General features: G+C 40.3%; 2 protein-coding genes across 9 annotated transcripts in view; both read right to left on the reverse strand.

The window, feature by feature from the left end:
* PDGFA (platelet derived growth factor subunit A) overlaps positions 1-18446 on the reverse strand; it is a 120183-nt gene that overhangs the window by 86826 nt on the left and 14911 nt on the right. For 2 of the 7 annotated variants that reach the window (XM_067306408.1, XM_067306410.1), the window contains exons 5-6: positions 14279-14405; positions 6198-6371 (exon numbers count right to left, since the gene is read on the reverse strand). In XM_067306408.1, coding sequence (XP_067162509.1) covers positions 6238-6371; positions 14279-14405 — 261 coding nt within the window. In that variant the 3' untranslated portion in view covers positions 6198-6237. Of the gene's footprint in view, positions 1-3015; positions 3137-6197; positions 6372-8167; positions 11358-11463; positions 11578-12564; positions 12648-14278; positions 14406-18446 lie in introns of those variants that run through there. The other 5 variants (XR_010885834.1, XM_067306409.1, XR_010885835.1 and 2 more) reach the window with 5 other exon arrangements.
* PRKAR1B (protein kinase cAMP-dependent type I regulatory subunit beta) overlaps positions 1-18446 on the reverse strand; it is a 164654-nt gene that overhangs the window by 2864 nt on the left and 143344 nt on the right. The window lies entirely within an intron of this gene.

An 18446-nucleotide genomic window follows, 5' to 3' on the forward strand; every position in this document is an offset into this window, starting at 1 on the left:
GTCTGGTGACTTAAGAGCCCAAACCTCACTTTCAAGCATGACAAGAAACTTTAGTAAGGCCAAATGGCTCTTGATTTGCAGTAGGATAGCCTTTCAGTAGCTGCAAGTGTAGAGGTGTCTGGATGCCTAAAGATACCAAAGAGCAGCTAACCTGATTTTTAAGTATCTTGACTGTATTTAAGCAAAACTCTCCAAGCGCAATGACATGTGTGCTGATCCACAGAGAACTGTGCTTTGAGGAGAAGTGATATATATCAGTTCTCCCCAGTTTCTTTCCATGACTTTCTAAAAGAAACAGCCATTCAATTTATGGTTGGAATTATTATTGGTTTTTGTACTACAGTGGCAAGTATAGCCTACAAATCAGGACTCCATTGTGTGAGGTACTGTATGTGTACACACACAGCATACATAAAACAGGCTAGTGGAAAGGAAAAAGAAAGCATTATTTTTCTTCCCAAATGAAGAAGTCAGGCAAAGAAATCCTAACTGACTCATCCAAGGTCACACTGGAAGTCTGAATCAGGACCTGTGAAGTCCTGATATGGTGCTTTAAACTCCCAAACCTCTTTTACATATCGACAGATTCCTAAATGACAGCGCAGAAGAATGAAGTTCGTTAGCCCCAAAACCATCACAGCACAAATGCCCAAGCTTTGCTACCCACATGCTTCAGTCCTGATACAAATGCCTTGCTGCCTGAAATGCAGCCAAACATACAGCAAGGCTGTCCTTACAATCTGAGTGAAATACAAGAGCTGACAGCAGATATATCCCACGTGGCGGAGGACAGCGAGGTAAGCTGCACGTATGCTATGCCCTGCACGTGATGAAGATGCACCCCACACTGGCCGGTGCTAACCTGAGGACACCACCTCTGGACTTGTAACCAGAGCAGAGCTGGGGCACAATCCTCAGCTCTCTAGTCTCTGTTGAGGGGTTTGTTTATGCCAGGGAACTCTTTAATAGTAGAAAACTGTTGCTTCTCATCCATAGGATCTCTGGGTGCCTTACAAATGTGAAATATTTCAGTTTCACAACATCTCTGCTTTAGAGGAGCATCTACTCACTAGCACTAAATTCAGTAGCCTGGGATTCAGACCCTTGTCCAGCAACAAGATTTTAGGATTAGCTCTTCAGTCGAGTTAATTAAGAGTCTGGCAAATATTAATTTTCTGGGGAAGTGTCACTGGTAAACCTGAGTATCCATTTTGTTTCTCTGACTTTGTTGTCTTCACCACCTCATTGAGAACATCAGCACCGATTTTAATGTGTTCATCCTTAGTCATTCAAATGTGTTCCTGCTGTCCTCCCTACAGCTAGAGATGTGCAATAAAGCAAAAATAACTTAAATACTGAAAACAAGATGGACTTTTACCATTCCCTTTATCACTATTCAGCAGCTAGACCAGGAAGTTCCTACAGAAATTCAATAGTGTACACACTTATATTAAAAAACAAACTTTTCACTTTTCCCAGAGCTTGAATCTGAGTGATATGATTATACACATCCACTGCCTATCTACCATAACTGCAAAAGCCCTGAGACCTTTCATCTAAGATATAGAAGGTGCCTTTTTTTTTCTTTTGGAAACTTCATCCTGCAAAATTCATTAGTATCCTATGTAACAATGCCTTTCCTGTAAGTAATGAGCTATAAAGTGTATTAGAAGTTTCCACTTCTGGTTTTATCTTTTCCTGATCTAGCCTGAAAATTCTTTTGAAGCTCCTCAAAGTGTTCTTCATGTATGCTTGTTCTAGGAAACACCAGATCAGTATTGACAAACTTCTCCTTAATTAAGCTAGATAAAGGAATCAAGATGATATGATCTGCTTAATTTCCCACCTTTTTAAGGTACTATTTTAGGGTTGGTTTTTTTTCACTAGCCTTAAAAAAGAAGCATACTAAAGAAAACAAGGGAGGAAGAGACCTTAGTGGCCCAGAGAGGGCAGACATTGCTATGGGCTTTCTAATGTAGTTAAGCTTGTTGATAGAAAGCTACTGAATAGTTAAAGCTCTCAATACTATGGCATAGTTTTTGAAAGGCTGCAGATCGCTTCTGAAACTAGCATCACTCCAGGCAATGCACAAAAGGAAAACACTAAGCTTACACTGTGTTACCACAGTCAGCTCTTCAGGGCCTCAGTTTAGCAAGCCAATTCAGATCATGCCTAACTTTCAGCATGAGTAACTTCAAAGAAAACATCTCATATGCTTCAAGCGCAGCTTTTCACTGAATATCTTGCTGAATCACAACTTAGGGGAATGCAAGGAGATACTGGGAAACATTTGCAATTGCTAACCCCAGCTGTAAGGTCCTGAAAACCCCCTTTAGATATGCAGACATAGCCTAGCCATATTGGTTTGGCCAGCAGGCTCCTCACAGCAAACAGGTGCAAACTAACCCTTCCAAAGCACATGCAAGAAAAACAGATATCTCTGAATAAATAGTGAAAATCTGATTTAAAAGCGTCATTTGGGACAATAGGTACAATGCACAGCTGAGCTTTACCCTACAGGACTCATACACGGCCTGTTAAGAAACACTCAATCTGGGACAAACTGTTTCTGTCACTTATTATGCTGTGGAAATCCACTGCAGTCAAGGGAGAATTCAGATCTTGAGGTCTTATCTGAGTAGCTTCCTGGCTCCAAGGAGACCCCTGACCAGGTTATTTTACTGTGGGTGACTCTGGACCAAAAAGAGTCTTCACTCCCAAATGCAGGAGCACAGAGCCCCCAGTTTCCATGGGAGTCTTGCTGCCTAGTAGACACCATGTCTCCTCAACCATATGTTGCAGCACAAGACCCTCCCTGGCACAAGGGACACGTTAGCATCAGCAGAGCATGTGCTCTTGAGGTAAGGGGGAAAGGAGGGAACTGCAGCACTTGGTGGCAACCAGGGAGGTTGTATCTTTAGGCATGACCATTTGAGCAGAAGGAGGCACATCTTGGCTTCCTTGAAGCGCTGCAGCCTCTCTCTCTCTCTCTCTCTCTCTCCCTCCTCCTCTGGCCCCATACAGCAGGCACAGCTGGGCACCAGGCTCCCCTGGAGCAGAAGTCATAGCAGAGGTTCTGGCCTTTTATGTCTTCCATCATCTTCAGCTTAAACCAGCACCACTTTGATGTAAGAAACTGCACAAAGAAAAAGACGAAGCATGGCTGGAGCAGGGAGGATGCTCCAACCAAAACGCCAGGCTGTCCCGTGGTGAACTGGGCACACAACAGGCACTGGAAAAGTCACTGCTGGGAAACATCTTCAACAAACCTGATGCTTGAGCACCTCTACCTAGAGGAAGAACAGCAACATTCACAGTGACATCGGTTCAATCAAAATTAACCTCTCTACAGAGCAGACCCAGAGGGGTTTTGAGGCCAACTGGGACAACTGAAAGTCTTGTAAAAATGAATTAAAACTGGATGTCCAAATCCCTTAGCTGGCTGAAAAACTTCACAGCCAGAGAAATCCAGCAGTTCCGGAGGGCTCTTGATACTTCACTGAGGTTTCTGAGTTTGAGTTCATCCCAAAGGGAGCTGAGGCTGCTCAGCACCTCACCCATAGACCCTGTGCGAACAGAGGCTTCTTTCTTATGGTGAAACAGGGGATATCTTGCATTTATGCCTTGCTTCTCCCCTCGTGAGCAAACAAACCAATTTCTATGAGTAATTCTACCCGCTAATTGCCAAGGAAAAGTCTGGTAATGAATGCTTTGCATTTTTGACAGGTCAGAGGCTTCCCTAAACAAAGTTGCTGTTTTATGTTTTCTAACAGCACATGTTCACATCCGGGTATCTTGGCAAATTCCAGTGTGGATGAGTCTCTGTGGGAAACTGCTTTTCCAGATTTTCTTGTCTTAACTGCTCCAGGAAATGCGTCTATTTTTACACCAACACTAAACAGCAAAATATGAAACCATTATCTGCTTTGTGTCAAGAGTTTCGGGTCAATTCTCAGGTAACTGTCATCTCCAGTGAAGTCAATGGAGTTGTGTCTGTTTCTGTAGGTTAGAGATCTGGCCATTTATGTAATTGGTTGATCAGTTACTAGAACATATGGGTATCATTGGCTTAAGGAGTGTCCCATTTCATAAGTCTCAAAGTTCATCCAAGCCCTGATATATCGATAAGTGAAATATTCAAGTATTATGGTCTGTAAAGATGATCATTAACCACTGAAAAATTTAAGCATGAGCATTTTTCATGAACAGATACTTTGTCACTGAATGATTACTATATGTAGGATATTTCTTAGATTTTTTTCACCTGCCAAATAAGCAAAGATGTCTTAGTGCTTTTCTTCTATTGATTTCTGATTGCTCTCAAGAATCAAGATGCTTTTAAAATCCCAGGGGATTTCACAGTGGTATGGGCTCATCTGCATCTCTGGGTGCTTATATTCTTTGTATACCTAACCTTAACAGACATTCTCAGTTTTCAAAGATGGACAGTAAAACCAGTTGCATTGATTATGGAAGATTAAAGATACTATGAAGAGGCCAAGATACCAGGTAGATGTCTGATCCTGGGAAGATGAATGTGCAACTCTTCTTAAAAACTTAGCTCCTTATTTCCCCAGGTGATGGAACACTCCAGCTTTCATATTTTTTTTTATGTTGAAGAACAGAAGTTAGCCTCTCCTTGTATATTTTTACCTAGATCCTGAAAGACACTTAGCATGCACAAAGGTCAGTCCAATAAGGAAGTTTTAGATGGTAAAAATTCAAACCAGGTCATATTTGCTGGCCTGCTAATGAATCAAATACAAAAATGATTGGATTCTCCTCTCGGCTAAAAAATAACACTGGAAGAAAGTAACACAAAAACCTTCCATGACAAAAATTCTATCACCTGGACGTTGCCAAGGTTCCATCTATTGATTATGAAGAAGACTAAGAGTTACAACTTTCGTAATTTCAGCTCAGGAACCATGTATTTTTGACTTTATACCAGACTGAAAAGCTCACTAAACATCATTCAAGAGACTAGCATACAGAAAATAAACTTAGAAACAATATCCATGGAAAACAGTATCTAATCTATGACTTGTTCTTTGATTTACAACTGTGATTGCAGGCCCCACCTTGCAGTCATATGCCATGATAATAGGGTAGCAGTTCAACAAGAACCAGCCATAACTTTTTATGTGCGTTGTAGTGATTCTGAGCTACTCCAGCACCTAAGTCAGCCTGAGGTAGCAAATAATTAGAGTGACTAAAGGAATGATAACATTGCACAACTGAAAATGACCAACCTCCTGGTCTTACTCATTTTGTTCTTCTATTTCATTTTTTATCTAAACTACAACGTCCCAAATTTCACCTGCAATTTGAAGATTTTTTTTTCCCATCTCAGATTCATCTTTGTTATAGAAATGATAGTGAGTTTTCAAATTACATTCTCTGAGGTACCTTAACAAATCATCTTAAACGGAATCACTGTCATTAGTAATTGCAGTCCCCATTCCAGCCATGTCAGGAAACTAGTCTTTCAAATAAGAGCAAATAAATATTTCAAAATGGTAAACTCTGTGGGAGCAGGAGAGAGGGGAAGGCTCCCACCTGTTTTTCTAGTTGTACATTGGAGTCTTGTTACTTCTTCTTTGGGGTTATTTACAACATACTCCAACACTTTAAGAACACAAAGACCCCCATCCTGGAATTGTGATCCTGAGTCAGGAAAGCACATCCTATTCAAAAAGAGTGATAAAGCATCAACTTAGCTCCAATTGCCTGAAGTCAACGGGATGTTTGTCCAAAGTTACAAGTATGCTTAGGCACGGGTATGAAGAAGGGCAGATGTAGGCACCTCTTTAAGTGCTTTTCCATGTTAGGGCCTGGGAAAATAATTCGGGATTGGCCCCATGACAGACACAGATCCCTTAGAAAATGTTACCCATGCCATAAAAGGAATGAATGACTACGAACTGAGGGGAAGTACAATGAAAATTGTCCACTGAATTTTTGTAAATTCCCATAAAATTGGAGTCTGCATTGTTTTACGTGCATAATTTTCACTGTAAGTCATGAAAGGTTGACTCCTTAGAAATACAGGAAATGACTAGCTGACGATAGCATAAAAGACAGCGTATTTGCATGGGCAGACAGCTGGTTTTTCATCAGTCATTACATTTTCTGATGATATGGCAGTGGTTTTTGATCATGTATCCAATGCACAATAATTAGGCAAAATGACTTACCCTCAATCTTTTCAGTATTTAGCTCTAAGGGTGCAAGGATTCATTCTTGGAAAGGGAAGATGGTCGTGTGATTTAGGGCACTGGATGAGCACTCAGATCTGAGTCCTATCCCTGGTTCTGCCATAGCCTTGCTGTGTGACCTTGCACAGTCATTTCTCCATGCCTCGGTCTCGCCTAAAATGGGATAACAATAGTTCTTTATTTCAGAGGGGATATGAGTTCAAACCTGTTCAAGGCTGTGCTGCAGTGAAACACTACAGCAAAGAGCAGCACAGAAAAGCTCAGACATAAATAATACCTTGTTATTAAATTGTGGGAAAACACACAATAATTAAATAAAATAAAAAATACAAAGTATAAGCTGAAGTTTTGGGAATAAAACACTGACAGCTTCCCTCTGTTACCTGAAATTAAAGCAAACTTAAGCGGGGTCCTCATGGGTTTGACTGATTTTTACAGGATTGTGTTTCTGAGAACTGGTAGTACGAGAAGCTGAGGAGTAGAAACCCCAGGAAAATGACTTCCTTGAAAACAAATATGTAACTCCACTTTGTTTCTGTATTAAAGCAACCAAGATTTGCAGCCCAAGAGAGGGTCAGATAAATATTCAGGGTAAGATTTTCAAAGCCATGGAGGGGGCCTACAGACATGATTTCCTTCAATTTACAGTAAAATACGATCATCCAAATCTGAGGCAGCTTTGAAAATTCATCTTTGCTTTTGGGCACATTTTCTAAATAAATTGTAAACAGGGTCACTGATCTTAGCTGAACCGTCAGATGTCTGGAATAGCTTCAACACCACTATTCCAGATTTACACTACTATTACTGGAACTGGACAGGGCTTTAGCAGGGAGCTTTCAGGAATGGATATTTTTCCAAATGCAAAGATGAATCTTTTTCCCTCCTCAAGCGCATGTCTATATAATAGCATTTGTCTTTCATGTAGGGGTCAGTTATGGGCCTGTACGCCTGGGAGACAGGATCTCAGGACACATGCCTAGATAAAGCAATTGATTTAGAGATAAACAGATCAAAGGCTGTTCTCTCAGGCAGGAGAAGAGAGAAGAGATATATGATGAGAAAGAACCTAGGAAGGGAAATCGTTTCTGAGAGACAGAGACAGAGGAATGGGAAAGTCTGGGCTTCCCTACAGTCAGGCAGAGAATAGCTGGAATATAGACCACAGCAGGAGACATGCTGCCGACCGAGGATGATGGCTGAGAACTTCCCAGCTGGAATGCTGACACCCGTCGGAAGGAGGAGACCTGTGAGATGTCAGTCCAAGCACAGTAGAAAGCCTAAGCTCAAAAACACATTAGAGCTGGATCTGTCTAGGAACCACCAGGGGCCTGAGAGGAGCAACTGCCTGTAGTCACTGTGCATAAAGCAGATGCCAAGCAGGACGGAGGAGAGAAGAAAAGGAAAGCAAACGGGCAGGTAATCCTTCATTTCACTCAACAAAAGCCACTGTAGGGCAGCTCTGGAAAGATGAAGCATAGAATTAAACGTAATGAACTGACTACAGAATCAGTGATCATGTACTAGTATCATAACACTGAGATTGTTTTCAGACAGTTCCCTCCACATATGCTTTTTAACCAGAAAAGACTTCAAAAAGGATGAAACCAGACCAACAGTTTCTGAATCTGTGGACAGTGGAAGAGATTACAGAATGTTGAACAGAAAAGCATTTTACTCCCAAATCCCTGGAATGTGCAAGGACAAAACAACAAAGTGTTAAAGGATTCAGTGGAAACGTGACTTACAGCAACTATCATCTTCAACTCCTTCATTAAGTTCCCCACTAGCCCCCCACTTCCCAAATAACAGAGTTGTCAAACAAATATCTTGAGGCTCCTATTGCTCACACCCTTTCCTGTAACACTCCAAATGTTGCACGTTAAAAGTCCAGATGGGAGTCCACCTCCAGCAGACAGCGGAAGAAGATAGGACACAGCATTCACGAATGCACAGAGAACTGTTTAATTTACAGCCACAATGGTGAAACAAACCATTTCAGAGCTTGGACATTCAAAGTTAAGTCTGACACTCATTCTTATATTCACTTATTGTGCTTAAGTATTAGAGAACACAAGATTACATTAACAGTACACAACAGTCTGAGATCCCTGCAGGACCGAGTAGCGAAAGGGATGAGCAAGAATGAGGGACCAGCCCCTCAAGTGGTGTAAGCTGGTACAGCTCCACTGCAGACAATGGAGCGATGGTGATTTACACCAACTGAGGATATGGCCCTTGAAATGTCCAACTTAACTTTGAATTACTGTCTCTTGTGTCACAACCTTTAATGTAACTGTTCCTTCTGGTTGTATCTGCCATCTCAAAGAAGGACTACTACCATGGCCTGTAAGGTTGGAAAGGCTGGCGGATAAAATCTCAGCTGGACTACAGTAAATGGTGCACATGTCATGACACTACTCCTCATATTTTAAAAACTGTGGACTGAATCCTCATCTGATGTAAATTAGCTTAGGGGCGGCTGAAGTCAAAAACATTTGCCAATTTATACTAGCTGAGAATATAGCCCTGAGATTTTTGTGTTTTCTGTTGCATGCCGTATAAACACTGTGCTTAAGAACAAAGACTCATGTGCATTTCATTCCTGGTAACAAAATTAGTTAGAGACTACAAGTCCCAAACAAACGATTACTGGAAAAGTCTCCACTCAGTCTTCATTCTCTCATGGTTTTCTGAATTTGGCATAACACATTTATTTGCTGGCACCAATAAAATGCATGCCTTTCAGTTTGCTTTTTTTCAAGAATTAAATATAGGGCCAGACTCACTGGTGGTGTAAATCAGCAGAGCTCCATTGTATTCAACGGAGTTACTCCAGGAAATCTGGCCCACAGATCTGAATGCAACCTTCTTATGCCAGTGCAACTACAGGACTCTTGACAATTCTTTTGCAAATTATTCCACTTAAGTGACTTTGACATCCTTTCATACCTGCACAGTGTCTGAGTGGGTCACATAACGTTTTTTTATCTACATGATTTTAATGGATATATGAACTTTTTTCATTAGATATCTTTTAGACAAAAAAAGAACTGAGCAACATTATTGGCATCCCACTGAAACATAAATATATAAATTACATTTTATACACTTTTTTAAACGCAGACACATACATTCATGTGCATAACATTGTGAACAGTACACTTAGTGGAAAACAAGCACAGACAATCTTAGTTAAATGTATTTCCAGTTTTGGTGCTCAACGAATACACTGGGAAAATGATCACAAAATAGAATGATGACTAACTCTATCTCTGCATTAGCATCTGAAGCCAATAATGCCTGTTAGCTAACATTGCTTTGTTTGGTTGAAATTGGACATGGCTACAGGAACATGAGGGGAATGATTGAACTATATTTAAAGAAATGGAAAGGTTAAAAATCTCACTCTTTTCTGTTATGTTTTAAGGATCTGCAGTTCATTCACACTTTAAGATATTTTTGATTTGAGTGGAAACACTGTCTTCAAGACAAACTTTTTTGTCATTCCAGACAAAGGAGAGAAAACTCTTTCATCTCTTTGTAGATGTTTTACAAAGAAAAGAATCCAGTAGTTCATTTTACATATCCAATGTGATACTCCAAATAAAACAAAGGGTACATAATCCAGACTACTGGGGTGGGGCAGTGATTTTGGCCAAGTGAGTAGCCATGTCACATCTGGCACAGCCCTAAATTTCCAAAGCAGCAGACAAGGATTTGGCCATGTGGCTCCCATTGCAATCCATGGGGAGCTGAACATTTAATCCTTTGGCACTTTGAAAATACAGGAGCTGGTGCCAGAGTATTTTATCTGCCCTGCTATAGTTAAAATAGATTTTGATGTTATTTGGGCTATTCTACTACAAAAATATGACCACAAAATGTTTTTTTTTCTTTTTTTTTTGGTTCAAGAAAACATAGCAGGCTTTCTCAGGTATATAAAACTGTTAATTTTTAGATAAAAATACAAACTTCACCTTTACAAAAACACATATTTCTGTTGAATACACATAAAGCATAACATTTTACCAAAAATAAAGAATTTTAGGTTTCGTTCAAATATTTGCAGCAAGGTAGGTCCCATGCCACCATGACATTGTACAATGCAGATACAAGAATTTGTACATTTCTCACAGCTCCATCATGTGAAATAAAAGTATCTGTATACTGATAAGAATGACAATTGCTAACACAGTATCACTAGTAGGCAACTGGCATAAGTCTTAAAGGAAAAAGAAGGACTTTTGCATGGATATCCTATGATTTGTTTACGCACATCTCTCTTTTTTTCTTTGTCTTTTTATGTAATGCTTTAAATTATGGGGGAGGTTGGGGAACATAAACCAAGAAACATCTAGAAAATTATGCATAGGTATACCATTTTTATTTTAATACATCTCATTAGTTTGCATCCCACTAGGAGAAATACCATAATGTTTTGTGTTCTGCTATTGTTATACCAGTCTTTTATATGTGTTATTGGCAAATGTAGTCCAAGAGATAATAAAAAGCTAGGCAAAGAGTAAAAAGAAAACTTAATAATCACTTTATGGTGTAAAAAAAAAAAATCCACTTAAGGCTCCCCAGAAGGTTTTTTTTGTATAGACTTTTAAAACACCACCAAGCAAGGATGTATTGTTCTATAGTGTTTGCGTGGCATTTGATCATTTCATACATTCCTGCTTTTTTTGTGCCTGAAGTCCATCAGCGTCCATCCATCTTCATCAAGAACACAGGCACATTTCTTGACGTAAAGCACCGTTGACTGCTCTGACAGAAATCCACTATTCACTTAGATTTTTGTCATGTTTTTGAGTACTTTTGGTATCCTCCATTCATTCAACTGTCTTTTTTTTCTTTTCAGTTTTTTTCTTTCATTTTTTTTCTTTTTTGGACAGGGAAGCTTCCTATTGTTTCACAGAGTGCTACAATACTTGCTTTGATGTCACATTAAACAAATGTACATTGTCTCTTTGTTCTCATTAAGTGTTCTTTTGAGCCAGTTTTTTCACATAGGAGAACAAATAAAATATACAGTCAATAAGCACCATACATAGTAGGTTCAGGAATGTAACAAACCATGTACATCCATGTCCCAGAGAGAAGTTTTTTTTCTAGCTTATTTTCACCTTACATCTGCAGGAGAGAAAAAAGATACAATAACTCTATGATTAGAATCAAAGGTCCTATCCTTTAAGAAGATGACTTTAAAAAAAACTGTTCTGCATGAAGAGTCACTAACCTGGGACAAGAAGTTCTAAATGCTGTTTTGATTGAGTTTACATGCTCACTTTTAAAGTTGAATTTTACAAAATCTTTGCTTCTATCATACTACTCCCAATAAATACCTGTTAATCTGAAACAGGATATCAAGTTTAGCATTCTTTAGAAAAAATACATCAGCATAAATGCAAACTGCCATTGGGAGTTTATGTGCAAAAACAGGTGCTTGAAATTAAATTCACCATCATCCAGGAGTTAGGCACATACACTGCAAAATCCAAATCATTCCCACTCCAAATACTAGAATCAACTGCAACTGCTGTAGTTTACATAATTTCAGGTCATTAAGAAATGGAAACTCCATACTTGATTTGGAAGGTGTATCGCCATCATCATACATTGCTAATTCATTGCCAAAGGATTTTAGTCATTTTTGCATTACAAGGGTATTAGTTTTTCACTACCCTGAAAACCTCATTAATTTTGATGACTGACTATCATCATCTTACTAAAACTGAACAAAGCAAAGAAAGATCTTAGTTTTCTGGTATAAATAACACAAGCCCTGCTACACAAAAATGGTATCTCTGAGCATCTTCCTTGTTTGGTAGGCAGATCGTCAGATCACTTCAGGTGCATGTAACATCAATCCCAGTTCATGCCAAAACAAGGGTTTGATGGTCATGCATATAACATTTACCATATGTACACTCAATGTTTTACAGCCAATGACTGGGAACAAAATGATTTGTAATCTGGCAATTCATTCATGCATTATTATGTGATGCTTTGACCTCAGAAATCAATAATAATGAAACAAAAGCAGAGGCAATGGAACTTGAGATTTCAGAAGCTGAAGTATTAGCGCCCTCCAAAAAAAAAAGAAAAAAAAAAAGGCAAGAAAAGGAAGTAGCTCAAGAATGTAAGATGCTGATGGTGATGTGGAGCTTAAAGGAAAAATACCAGCAGGTAGAATTATCAAAGCCAATCAGAACTAATCTCTTTGCAGCCTTGAGGTAGCAAGTGTCAAGATTTTGAACAGTGATTAAGTTGAAGTGATGATATTTGATTAAGTTTTCCATTACTTGTGCTATTAGGGTGTTCAGCATATAGGTCCTACCTGAATATCAAATAGTTCCAGTAGGTTTTATGTTGGTTTTAACTTTTTTCGTTTCCGTTTTTTACCTGATTCCCTAGGCCTTCCTGTTAACATAAGGGCAGGGCTGGTAAAAAGCCCTAAGGTAATGCATTTCGTTGAACACTGAAGTAATAAATACTCAAACCGTTTACATTTCAAAGAAACCTCATTATCCTTTGCATTAAAGTAATAACTTTATAACTTCTGATTTGACATTCAGTTTACAAAGTAATTATACAAAAGTAAAAAAATAATAAACGAAGTTGGCATTGCATAAGTCATTTCCAAGACCCATCCATAAATACTGTTACCATGCTGTATTCAGTATTTGCTTTCAGCTCTACAGTTCAGCTATTTTCAGCTCACCATCCACTTGCTGGTGCAAGTACTGTTCCTATCAATAATTAAATCCCAGAAAACTGTATTCTTTCATTGCAATCATTTCTACCCCATTTTTCACACACACCAAAAAGAAGAGTTTTCAGCTTAAATTCTTAACTGCTTAGTCTTTAGCCATTAAAGACATTTTGAAAAACTGAAATTGAGCTCATGAAACTTTTTTCCAAATACAAGACATAGAAAGAATATCAAACCATATACACAAAAAGCATCACTTTTAATGTGTTTTTGTCTATTCATAATTCAGCCTAGTTTGAGGTTGAACATTCAGCTTGGATTATAAATTGATGCCTGGTAAGAATCACAGCAGAGGCCTAACTTTGCTTTTATACAAATTCTAATTTTTCTGCTCTGTATGTAGTAATTGTAGTTGACATTTGCTTAGACCAGATTTATGTGTCCATACTAGATGGAAACTGTACAAAAAATTCCTCCTTACCCAGCCACCTATGAAACCTATCACCTTCGGACAGCCTTCCTCCTATATTCACCTGCTCTACACAGACTTTTATTCTGGGGCTGGATCTACTGCATCCCTAAATGCCTGGAATTGGTGAAAGCAATCTTTGGAATCTGCCTTTAGCCAAAATTGAGAGAATGGGAGCAGTCCTTTCTATCATAGTGGTTTTCCAGAATCTCTCTCAAGTCCTGCATTGATTGCACTCTAGGATGAAGATTTGAACCAAAGATTTTAGGTGGTTTCATGAAAGTCACCTTGAAAATAAGCATTCTTCCCCATAAATCTTTCCCTGTGGTAATTTAAATGCTGTCTTGGTAAGGCAAACATGTTTAATGTGACAACTGACAACAAATTCTGGCCTATACATGAGTGGAAGACAAAGGGAACAGGCACTGTTGTTTCAAAACTCCTTACTTCTGAATATAGAAGTTATTCCTCAGTGCTTTATATTCATTCCAAGACTTTTTTCCCCAAGGTCAAGTAAATCTCAGCCTTAACCCTGCCTCTACAAGGTCAAAGAAATTAGGCAATAGAGTCCACCAATACGCTGCAACAGGACAACCTTTAACTTAGTTAAGCAAGACTTGAATAACATTGGGCATACTTTTATTTAAAGGCTAACCTAAGGAGAACTGATACGATTTAAACTTTGTTTAAACCAAACTCTTTATGCAGCACAAATCCTCCCTTAATTTTGCATCTTCAACACACAGAGAAGTAGCTGGGAGCTTTTCCACTGAGTTCACTGGAAGCAAAGTTTGCTTTACATTCTTTACTAATATAAAAACAAGGCCCATACGAAATAAGCATTAATACAAAAATAAAAGGAAAACATACCAGTTTCTTCTTCTCTATAATCTGAATTAGTATTTGATGATGTACAGGTGCATTCCATATGCTCTTCTAATCTCACCAGAACTTCTTTTAATTTTGGCTTTTTTCTAACATATTCCACTTTTGCCACCTATAAAATACGATGAGGTATGTACTGAAACACAGTAACATAGTTCAGGATTGAACACAGGTAAATATATACCTGTATTTTTGAATGAAGCCAAACCCATATAAAATGTTAGCATACTAATCACCCTTTATCTTAATTGCGCATCGTGTAACTATTTATTGCACAGAATATCTGTTCATCCAAGTTCAGCAGTTTGAAACAATCTTATTTTCCCCAAAGAGATAAAACAATTTCCCATTCATGTGGGTTTGAAGTTTTAAGCAACTCAGTTTTCACATATATCAGAATAAACTTTTATACATGTATTCAAATCAGTGTTTGTTCTGTAGAATATCACTTTTAGCATGCTTTTCTGTACATGTTGACCACCATACTTCAGCGGAAGGCTAACAGTGAAGGCGTTAGGTTGGGTTGGTTTGTAATATTTTTTTAATTTACAAATTGGTGTTTTCAGAGTCCTTTGAACATGAAGTGCCCACTCCTCAGAGAACCAGAATCTGAAAATCAGCTTAGAAAGCAGCACTCACTCCTGCTAGCTTCTTGCAGTAACCTGCGGCTCATTTACAAGAGCTCCTATGCACTGATGTTACAGCCAAGGGAACTACCACCCACAGGCTGGACCCAGCCTTTGGCTGTATTGCAGATAGCTGGCAGGTACATTACTGCTCTCCAATCTATCCAGTGGCACTGCTCCACTTTGTGCCAAAGCACTGGCATCCTTAAGGAAGGATGCCAGAGGGCAAGGTGAGGTTGGAGGAAGGAACATGCTGGAGAAGCTCTGGCCACAAGCCAGTCTTGCATCTGAAGGAAATCAATGTAGAAGGGAAGTAGGTTGGGGTGGGGGGCACTGAATGGGAGGACAACCTGACCGACCAGGCGCCGGCAGGCTGGGGAGGAGGCACGGTGCAGGGGGCAGGAGCACTGCCGTGCTGGGACACCAAGGGAGATGGGCCGTGGGGTGCTGGGCACTGTCGAGCCATGTGTCACAGGTGTGGTGGTCATGGTTAGGGGTATGGCATGTTGTGCAAGGACATATGGCATAATATGGGAGAAGAGAGTGCTACACAGTATGTAAGGGGTCCAGTGTTTAGTTGACAACTGTGTTTCAACACTGCATGAATAGGTGGTAACCATTCGTTTAGCTGGTATAGATTATTTTCTAGCCCAGGAGGAGAACACTGATGACATGTTTTAACTGGCTTCATTCACTCTGGCTTGCCTACCCTGGGTTACCTACCCTACCCAGACCAAACCCCCTGTGTGATGGAAGCTGAGCATAAACCTAAGTGATACTAGATGAATCAGGCCTTATGCTGATAGAGAACATCTCATCCAAAAGGGATCTTTGAGCTGTTCTTCTTGAAATCATGGCTTTTCAACCCTACTAATTATGAATCTGACATTTGACAAAAGGGGGCTGCAATGTGTCTGCCCCAGTGAACAAGAAGACCACATAATACAGTTATGTATTACTGTATACAAATGAGAAAAAGGAAGGAGAGGAAGGAGAGGAGAGGCTGGTTCCTGCTGAAGAAATCAAATGACAGAGCCATGAAGTCCAATCAGTATAAGAACAAAATCTCTTGTTACTACCAAACAACCAAAGCATTCACAGTTACACTAGAGTCTACTGGTAAGTGTTTACTGGTATGTTTGGTGGTGTTTTTAATGCTCCAAATCATCTTCAAACTATGAAAACACTGTCCCCTGATCCTTCCAAAAGTGGAACAACAGTCTCACAAAATGAGCGTGGTGGCTGGAAAAAATCACATTCCCTGTGAAAAAGCATATTCCCTGTTCCCAGAAACTCTCTTTTGACTCTTGGAACAAACTACCAGGGACCTATGAACGACAGTAACAGAAGTTAGAGTGAAATCCTGGCCTTATTAAAGTCAACGGGAGATCTGCCACTGCCTTCAAAGAGCCAGGATTTCAAATCCACATTTTAGTCACCGCCTCTTCTGTCAACAGGATCTGAAGATTATTTGCATTTACCCAGCAAACAAAAGTTGTACAGAGAAAGATGCAATAACTAAAATGTCCACATTAAAGATGTTTTCCAAATGTGTCAGATCTCTACATAAAAAGATTAAGATGCTGGCCGTGACATGTAAGAATGCTTTTGCTGAAAGATTAACTATAGGTCAAAGCAATATGTTTCAAAATCTTCTATTTAAAAACCCAACTCCATCAAGCCTTTGAACACAAAAATTTGAAAATGTATGGTTCATCTGAGTCATTCAGCATCAAAGGATGACTAATCCCTAAAATTTATCAAAACAAACAGTAATTAAGACACCTCCATCACCAGAGACAAAGAGACCCAGCAATCATGAAACAGCTTTGATATCTGCCATGCTTATTACAACTGTTGGAATAAACCAGTCTTAATGAAAATTACATGCAACAAAAATAAACTGTAATCAAACTTTTTAAAGTCTATCCCTGTTTTGCTTTGTTTTTCAAATTGAAAGATATATGCAGTTCCTGTGGCTATTTGGTACTAAATAACAGTAAAAACCAAGATGATGATACTTGGAAGAACAGGATCATAATGAATTTTAGCAGCCAATTAAAAAATCTGCTTTTTACTGTACTATAGTTAAAACATAATCCAACATAAGTTCCATGACTTTATTTCAGGCTACACAAGTTAAAAGAAAGATGTTTTGTAAGATGCTGTAAAGGGTCAAACTGAAGCAACACACAATAGAGTTAAATTGTTGTGTTTGTGTCACCTCCTAACACCTGCTGCCACACAGGATCTGTAATTTATGCTAATCTAAAATGATAAAGGTTGCACATCTGATCTTCAGTGGGTATAAACAGGGATAGCTATGCTAATAGCATGGAATTTGGCCTTGTGTCAGCATCGTTTTTCTTTTGTTGCACTTTTCTCCCTGGTGTTTATCTTGGACAATTACTGTTATGCGTATTACTAAATGCTTTGAGGTCATCACACCTCAACAAGCTACCCATGTCAACATCAGCTTCTTTTACTTGTCTCTAATGCAATGGAACTAAAAACTGTGACAACCCCAAACACCTCCAAAACTGCAGAACTCTATAAAAACTGTGTGTGGCACTGTCACTGCCCCAGGGGGTGTGCGCAGCCCTGTCAGAGCTCGGGGGGTTGCGCACAGCCCTGTCAGAGTCCAGGGGTTGTGCGCAGCCCTGTCAGAGCCCGGGGGTTGCACACAGCCCTGTCACTGCCACGGGGGTTGTGCGCAGCCCTGTCACTGCCCCGGGAGACCGACGGTCCTGTCAGAGCCTGGCCCTGTCAGAGCCCCGCGGAAGCAGCGGCCCTCTCAGAGCCAGGGGCTGCGCGCGCCCCTGACAGAGCCGGCGGCAGCGGGGCACGCCGGGAAACGCAGTCCGGGCGGCGCGGGGCGGGAGGCTGCCGCAGGGCATGCTGGGACGGCGGCGGGGGGCGGGAAGAGGCGGGAGTCGCCTGAGGGGAGGCTGATCAGCGGCGGGGCCGAGGGGGATGGAGGGTGCTGCAGCCACCCAGCTGCCCTCCGGGGCGGGGCTGGCTCGCGGGGGTCTCTCTGCCTCCTTTCCGCCTCCTCTCCCCTGAGGGGGAGCCGCCAGGCCTCTCCCCCTGCAAGTCGAGGTGCGAAGGGCGATGGCGGCCCTGTGGAGACCCCCACCCTGGCCCTCTCAGGGTGCCTCTCTCAGGCTTGACCTCTTCTTGGCTCCACCTGGGTCAGGGTTTCGCCCCTCTCCCCTATTCTTAAATTGATCTTTCATATCTACTGGCTGGCCCTGCCCAGGAGTTCTGATTGCATGCAGGCAGTACCCTTCAACTAAATCGCAGCTAAAAAGCAAAGTCTTGTTTATTCTAATGATAGAAATGGACTCATTGAGGAAAGATGTTCTTAAGACTGTAGACATTATGTACAGCCATTTTACCTGCACATGCAATTTGTTCTGCAAGGTCTCAACTTCCTCAGATGCTCTGTAGCTCTGCCAAACAACTCATTCTGACTTCCTCTGTTTTTGCCCTTCTCTCTTCTAAATCTGTCACTTTACAATTTTCAA

This window comes from Apteryx mantelli, chromosome 16 (assembly GCF_036417845.1).
Source record: "Apteryx mantelli isolate bAptMan1 chromosome 16, bAptMan1.hap1, whole genome shotgun sequence".
NCBI lineage: Eukaryota > Metazoa > Chordata > Aves > Apterygiformes > Apterygidae > Apteryx > Apteryx mantelli.